Source organism: Rattus rattus, chromosome 3, assembly GCF_011064425.1.
Source record: "Rattus rattus isolate New Zealand chromosome 3, Rrattus_CSIRO_v1, whole genome shotgun sequence".
Classification (NCBI taxonomy): domain Eukaryota; kingdom Metazoa; phylum Chordata; class Mammalia; order Rodentia; family Muridae; genus Rattus; species Rattus rattus.
In genome coordinates this window covers 181,879,773-181,888,286 of record NC_046156.1, presented here as the reverse complement: position 1 = coordinate 181,888,286, position 8,514 = coordinate 181,879,773, and the positions used below count along the sequence as shown (strand labels likewise).

The 8,514-nt window shown below is 41.3% G+C and overlaps 1 protein-coding gene across 1 annotated transcript in view; it reads right to left on the bottom strand.

The window, feature by feature from the left end:
- Nucleotides 1-7,168: 7,168 nt before the first annotated feature.
- The window catches only part of Itga2 (integrin subunit alpha 2), an 87,113-nt gene continuing 85,767 nt past the window's right edge, over nt 7,169-8,514 (bottom strand). Inside the window, exon 30 of the mRNA XM_032898865.1 lies at nt 7,169-7,716. Within this exon, the coding sequence (XP_032754756.1) occupies nt 7,636-7,716 (81 nt within the window). The 3' untranslated portion in view covers nt 7,169-7,635. The remainder of the gene's footprint in view (nt 7,717-8,514) is intronic.

The window sequence follows — 8,514 nt, the reverse complement described above, 5'->3', positions numbered from 1 at the left end:
GAACATCCAGTTTTTGACTGGTGACTCTATCATGGCAGGTTTGGATGTACAAATCCCATGCACTTCGTTCTTCCAGCTTCGTTGACATACAGTTGACAAGTAAAATATCTTTAGGTTCTATGATGTGGTGTCGGGATGCTCACACTGTGGTGTGACCATCACAACTCAGATGACTAACATACCCACCACCTCATACAGGTTCGTTGGGGACACTTAAGATGCATTCTAGGCTCAGAAAGAATTAAAATACTAGCAGGGATGTGGAGATGGCTTAGCAGTTAAGAGCACCGGCTACTCTTCCAGAGGACCCAGGTTCAATTCCCAGCACCCACTTGGCAGCTAAGACTAGTCTATAACTCCAGTTCCAGGGTTTCTGACACCCTCACACAGATATACATGTAGTCAAAACACCAGTGAATATAAAAGAAAAATAAATTTTATATATTATACATAAATAAATCTGGGCAGTGGTGATACACACCTTTAATCCCAGCACTCAGAAGACAGAGGCAGGAGGATCTTTGTGAGTTCAAGGACACCCTGGTCTACAAAGTGAGTTCTAGGACAGCCAGAGCTACACAGAGAAATCTTGTCTCGGGGGGGGGATATATATTATATATATATATATATATATGTATATATATCATACATATATACACATACATACACATATATACACATATACACGTACACACACTCACACATATATACACACACACTCACACATATACATCCAGACATATATATCAGCACATTTGGGTAATTATCATCATAGAATTAGCATTGCTCACAATGAGAATAAAACCTACTTTAAAACACCTAGATTGAAAGGATTTTCCCTTGTTTTGAAAGGTTATTCCTGTTATGTCCAGGAAAAACGCATTTTACCTAATTAACTCCTATGTCCAAGGAACGTTTTCAGAATGCCTATCCTATGACAGAGTCTGAACCCCTCCTCCACCTTTACCCTCGTGGGAAGATTATCTGTCCCCAGTGGGTGTGAGTGACAGGACGATCGTGCACCTTCAGGTATCTCCTGGTTACTTGGCCTCTCTTCTTGCTTCATTCCTAGGGAAGAGGGGAAAAGCTCCATCCACCTTCCTTGGTGATTGGGGGTTGTCCATCTGTCACAGACTTCCTCTAGAACCTTCCTGTCCTCCCCCAGAGCTTTAGTCTCTGTGGGGGATGGGGAGCTGGTGTTGGAGTCACTTGCTCCATTCCTGAAAACACCTTAAGTTAGCAAGCCAGGCCACTGTGCATATCGTTAGGATTTTGCAGCCATGGCATTAGTATGTTGCTTTTCATGTTAACGTGAGGCACTTTCTAATTTTAGTCTATCTCTACTAGAGCTAGGAATGGTAGTGCATGCCTTTAATGCCAGCATTACAGATGATCTCAGAGTTTGAAGCCAGCCAGGGCAACCTGGCGAGTCCCAGAACAACAGGGCTACACAGAGAAACCCCATCTCAAAACAAAATCCAAACAACAAAAGGATTTTCCTATTCAAATGTTCTAAAAATAAAAAGGTCTTTATCGAAGGTAATTATGTTTTTAAAGAACGTAGAGCAGTTAAAAATGGTTTTAAAGAATTGTGCTGTCATTAGGTAGCCTTTATGCAGTGTAGGACCCAGACTACTGGGCTTTTAAGTCTCCAGCTTGAAGATGTAGGATTTGATTTGGGACACGCAGGAAGAAGCAGAATGGAACACCCTTGAAAGTTTGTAGTGCACGGCACTGGAATTCTACAGATAATCCGTTAATCCTTACCGCATCAGGATGGCCGAGTGAACTGGCTGCTGAGAGACTAAGGGGCTGATGTCATCCTGACATGTAGCCATTGCAGCTGGCCATTAAAGCAGGCAGAGGAATAGTTTTAAAAGCCAGCAGCCTCCTGACCAGATTGCTTGCTTCGGACCATGGCTGTGGTTATGAGGTGACTTCCCTCAAGAAACACGGTCATCGTGAGCTCATGTTTGTGCTTCAGTTGCTTTTGAGTGGGTAGAGAATGGTTGGGGTCTTCTCTTGAGGACAGTAGATGTCCAGTCCTTGATGTCACCTCTAGATTTTTACCTTTTGAGTATGATCTGCAGGGTCCCAGTGCGTCTTCAGAGTGTTTTGAGAGAAGTGATTAAGAAGCAGTCCTTTGGATCCTGGTTTTGACCTTTTGAGCATGAATGTCTTGGCTAATAGGATTTCTGGGTGAGTCTGGAATCTGGTTTCTTTACTCCCCCTTCGTGTTCCATGCCTCGTGGACTACAGACATCACCTAATGGCCATGCTGCTCCTACCACTTCCAGCCTCAGGCATCTTTCTAATAAGAACCTTCTCGCAGGTGCTGGGGCCTCAGGACCCATTGTTACCTCGAGATCCAACATAGTACCTTCCTCCACACCTCCATCTGCTCCAGGCTTGCTGCTTTGCAGTATCTGGTGTGGGCAGGCTAACCTGCCTTTTCTAGATTGGTCTTCTGAGATGTACGTACCCTCTTCTCTTTGTTCCAGTCTATGAACGTTATGTCTAAGGAGAGTCTTCACAGACTGCCCTGCATAAAAGTAGACTCCTGTCCATTTCCTCTGTCCCATATTTTGTTACGGTACCTGATTCTACCTGAAGTACTACATCCAGTAGTTTATCACCACCATTGGCCTCAACTGCGTGAGATCAAGGGCTATGTTATCAAACCGCCTAACCAGTGCATGCATTTATAGTATATACTCAAATATTTATCGCATGAGTACTTGTGCTGTAGGTTTCACAGTGTCTCAAATTAAACGCACCCAACATGTAAGTTGTACCACATACAGATGTGAAAATATAAAGTGGTTAAATGTAAGTGGGCAAGCACAGCTAATCTACTGTGTGTTGTAATTAGTTGAATCATCCAACAGAGGGCAGTAGATTCAGGGCTATAAGTGGGACTGACTTAAATCCCATATTGAGTTGAATCTAAAAGTGCAGTTTAGTGTGGCCATTCTTTGAGGCTGGAGTGCACTTTAAGTGTGATCTAATGTTTGATCTTTAATTGCTAGCTTATTTAAAAATTAAATGTTACAATAGGGTTAGGGACAGACTGTTAGAGAAGTGTTTATGGTTTTAAATACTAATATAGAATTAGTAAAAGGAATCATTTACCATTTACATGTGCATAAATATAAAATTATACAGTGACCTGTATGGGACAAGATGATGACTTTGATAAGGTTTTAAAGGCTCGGAGAAGTGGACATGAAGCCCCACCCGGATCAATTGGCCATTTGCAGTTGACACCTATTGGGAAATGGGAATTAACAGAGCCTCATTCAGTGTATCAGCCCCCCTCCGGGGCAGACCCATGCATGGATTCCCTGCTTTTTTCTGCTATTTTAATTGTTTTATTTCATCTATTTTTTTCTTTTCAGGAAGAAAAGCAAAGTTGGATCAGTAGGGAGGCAGGGAGGCTCTGGGAAGAATTGGGTGAGGGGAAAGAATATCTCGAAAATACTTTGTATGCAACTTTTTAAATTTAAAAATTGTATTTCTGTAAAGGAAAAATGAAAACAAACCCCAAAACCAGAAAACTAAAAACAAAACTTTTTTTTTCCATCCAGCATCTTATCTTAAACACAGTTCCAGTTTTTCATTTTGCTTCATTTGCTTTGTTTAGTTTGGGGAGAAGTCCTGGGTTGCTATTTAACACTGAGAGAGGTGCACCACACTCACAGTCTACCTGAACTGTGCCGCAGTCTGCCGTGCATACAGTGATGGCGGTCTGTAAGCATATGTAGCTTTGAATCTTCAGTGTGCTCATTTCAGCGTGTTTAGTTTTTCAAACATTTAGCCCCCCCATTTAATATTCAAGTGTTTTAGTTGTGCTTTGCAAGTTGCAGCCCATCAGATGCTTTAATTTTTTATGAGAATGGAAACTTATGTCTACTGATAGCCCGAGTTGTCTAGAATTGAATGTTGAATGTGTGCTCAAGCAAAAGGAGTCCCTAAGACATACTGAAATGTCTAACATTGCAGTAAAAACCCAAGGAGAGAGCTGTGTACTGTCAAAACAATTTTAATATTTAACAGGGTATGAAAAGGATGATTTACAGTTAAATAAAACGTTTCTGTCTGGTTCTTCTGCTTTTATTTACATCGATTACTACAATTTGATTGTTTTTAAGAAGTCAAATAAATTCACCAAGTTGGTGTACAAGCAAATACATTCATCTTATATACTTTTGGTGGAGAGAAAAAAAATGACAAAACACGTTTAATTAAAACCAGCAAACATTACATCTTACCAAGATTACTCATCACATGAGAAGGAAATAGGACAGTTCCCTCTTTAAAAAATAGACAGTTCTAATACAGTTGTGCAATATATACATTTATGTTTCAGCTTCGTTTGCCAAAACCAAGTACAAACAATACAATCTATATATTTACATGATGACTATGTCTTTATACTTTAAAATTCAAAGTCGTAAATATTGTACTCCCAACTTTCCCTCGTGTTTATCTTTCGCCTCTGGATGTTTACTCTTTCCTGCTGAGGACGATGATGCTGATGTACTTCCTGAAAGGTACATGAAGGGGGTGGCCTAGGAGACTGTGTGTGGAATTGTTCTTTGTGTGCAAGGAGATAAATGAGGGAGCTCAGCTGAGAATCCTGTCTTCTGTTTAGTGAAATCTTAATGAGATTTTCCCATGTCGGGTTCAGCTATGTGTCAGGATAGATACAAAATGACATCATCCTTTATAGTTTAGAATAATCACTTTTGTGTTTGTCATAAATTGACCTTAGATGTCTTTATTCTTCACAGTTAAAAAGGCAAGTTTCACTGTCATATAAAAATAACACTGCTAACGTCTAACGTCCAGTTAGACATCCATAGTTTGCTGCTGAAATGAGTGGTGTGTAATTTTAAGTGAGTTCAGTTTCTTTATTACACTAATTTGTCCTGCTGCTCTTTGTAGAGTTGTGTAGTGGCCATGCAAGAAGCAATTCAGGTTTTTAAGGTCATATTTTGTGATCTACCACTTATGAAATGTATGTTTTACCCTGCCATCTTTGAATCCTGTAGTTCAGTTAAAGCAAAAGTATGGTTGAATGGGCCACATATTTTCCTCTCCAACACCACTGGCCCCCAGTGATTCCTTAAGAACACTCATCTTTGCTTAAAATTCCTGAAAACTACAGGAGTCATTTGGTAAAACCTGGGGACATTTGTTATTGTCAAGATCATGGGAGGAGTCAATAGAAGCCAGGCATGGATCCTTAAAACCTTGTAAAGCACGAGGCAGCCCCTTCCCTCCTAAACTGTCTGTTCAAAATGACAATACTGCTAAGCTCTAAAGCCCAGTGGGTAGGGTGGGAAATGGGTTTCAGGACTGTGTCTAAGTCTTTGTTGTAACCCAGCACACACCGTGCACACATACACAAGTGTGCAATAAATTAACATGCTGTGTGAAATATTCTCTAGCAACCGCATGACTGGTTTCTGCACGCTTTAAAACTTCGTTAGAATGAGCTGTTGAAGGAATCTGGATCATGTAACTAAAAGTACCAATCTCTTTTTGCTGTACCTCCCTGACAGTTACAGCTAATATATTTTTTTTCCTTCTTTATTTGGCTTTACCAAGGCTGAAGTGAGCCACTAAGTGGTTCAAGGAGCTCTGGACTGCCACCCAGGGGCCTGGCACAAGGGCAGTCAAGGCCATCCATCCACACACATGAACAAGTTGGTTTTCCTCTGTCATCCCTAGGTCTTATTCTTAGAGGTTGTAGAGCAGGAAATCCTTAAGGGTGGCCTTTAGGATGGAGTCCGTGCCTAGCCCTAAGCCTGACTTCCTCTTTCCTAAGGAGAACAATGAAGCTCCTAGAGGTTAGGGTCCAGGCCAGAGCCTTTTGTATATAGTGTGTGACAAAGGGAGTTCCACAGCTGTGCCTGAACCCTGCTCTCCCACCCACTCTCTTCTAGAGACTGTATAGTCTCAGCAATAGGAGCAAATGGGAGGAAAAGACCTCCTCCCTGGAGTGCAGTGTTTACATCACAAGGACCAAGAACTTGTCAAAATGCAGGCTGTCTGGCCTTCTGTCACGACAGAGCTTCAGGAGTTAGGGCTGAACAGTTGTGCCCCCCCCCCCAATCAAGCACAGAGGATGCTCCTGCTAAGTTAGTGGTTTCTGCTGCTCTCAAATCCCGAGCCTTTCCAGTTACTTCTTTCTTTTAGTATCGGTAACAAATTCAGGCATGGTTTAATTACTTGTTTAGCAGCAAATGAAAATGGCCCCCTAAAGTTAAGGAGTGTAAAATCACACAGATGCGTGAACTAAACAGAGGACATTCTCATTCCAACACTTGGGGTAGTGTGTCGGGGTTGGTATTCATGCTGTAGGAGATGTGAATGGTGGGGAAAGGAAAGGAGGTAATGGCTGAAGAGAAAGGCAGGCCACGGGCTTTTGTCATAAAGGCAGCAGGAAAGGGGAGTGGCTAGGGAGGCAGCTTGCAAAAGATACACTAGGTCTCTCCTGGATATCTAATCAATTAAAAGAGAATTCTTGTGATTCCTAAAAAGAAAGAACACCCCCCCCCGCCCTTAGGCAAGGATGGCCCACAGCAGACAGTTATACTATAAATTTGCTATAGGTTACAAGTCAATTTTGGTGCCTTGGTTTTTAAACCTACCCCAGCTTAATGTTTGTAGAGGTTTCTTTAGTAGGTGGTATATTTATCTCTGTGTGTGTGTGTGTGTGTGTGTGTGTGTGTGTGTGTGTGTGTGTGTGTGTTTCTCTTGGTTATTCAAGCATTTCAAGCATGTTCATAGTAAGATAGGACTCAGAAGAGGCATAAAAGGGCTGAAAGAAAGCATATGTTCTACCTGCTTTTTAAAAAGAGGCTGCTCAGGGAGACCTCAGACTCTAAGTCCTGTCTCAGCTTCCTGAGTAGTAGCTGATATTACTGTCCTGCAATAGCAGGACTTTATTTTTTAACTTAGTTAATAAATAAGATTACCACTTAAAAATATCCTCTGTGGCATCCTTTGATGAGCAGCATAAATTGAAAAACAATCTATGCTGGTTTTCGCTCTTGTCAACAAACGTTCATATTCATTATAATATTAATATAGTTATGTCTGTAGAAAGTACTCATTTATACATACACATATATACATATAAACATATGATCTACTATATGATTTATGTCAATTGTATATGTATAATATATATGCTATATGGATAATATATAACATATATTATGTATAATATACACACCAGGTACTTTCCACTTTCACTGTTACTGTTAATCAAATTAAAAAGAGCATTCCCATGCACTTTCTCACTCCCAAATCTGAAAAACATTTCAATCTTTTTGAAGGTTTGTCATGCCTAGAAGCATCCCGTCTTCCTGATGAAAGGTAAACACTGGAGTAGCCAGTCTAAAGATAACCTTTTTCCTTCCTATGTGATGCCTTTGGCCTTTCTAACCCTAACCACCACCCACAATTTTGTCATCTCCAACTGACCAGCAGATACTTTAAAATGATCGGGCTAGTTTACCTATTAAATTATTTAAAAGTGGATTTAAAAGAAATCCATTCATTACACCAGCGAACTCTCTCCAGGATGCCGATAGCCCCCACACAGTGGTGCCTGCCGATGGTTTAGCTGTTGAGTTCTGTGGTCTCATCCGTCTCATCTGGATTTTGGCCCATTTTTTTATATTGTCTTTTGAAGAAGCCGAGCTGTAAGATGATGACATAACCTGTTACCAACCTATAACTACAGTTATCTCAATCTGATCATTACATGACAGACCTGTAACTACAGTTACCTCAATCTGATCGCTACATGACAGATGTGTGTATCCACAGGACACTGTGTCCGAGAAATACCAACAATTAAAGGAATGGCATTTCCACCATGACTTGTTCAGCAGGTGCCTTTGACCTGATTTGCTGCCCACTCCCCTGCAGCCCAGCTGAAGTACCTGCAGATTTGGGGGACATGCACAGGTCCTGACAAATGTCTTCACACCCACGTGTTGGTGAACATTATGTCCAAAGAGTTAGGTTTCATTTTGTGTGAAATTGAGTTTCTGTCATTCTGTTTATTTGCAGCTGAACAAGATGTTCAGGGTGCTGGAAAAAACCTTACTGGTTTTCAAAGACTTGAGTAAGAAAGTACATGTGATCTTGTGTCTCTTTTCTCAATGGTAAGACGAACTGTGATGGTGTGTATATGCTTGGCCAAGGGAATGGCACTATTAGAAGGTGTGGCCTTGTTGGAGTAGGTGTGACCTTGAGTAGGTAAGTCACTGTGGGCGTGGGCTTTAAGACCCTCATCCTAGCTCCCTGGAAGTCAGCCTTCCACTCACTAGCAGCCTTCAGATGAAGATGTAGAACTCTCAGCATCTCCTGCACCATGCCTGCCCGGATGCTGCCGTGTTCCCACCTTGATGATAACAGACTGAACCTCTGAACCTGTAAGCCAGCCCCAAATATATGTTGTCCTTTATAAGGACATGCTTTGGTCATGGTATC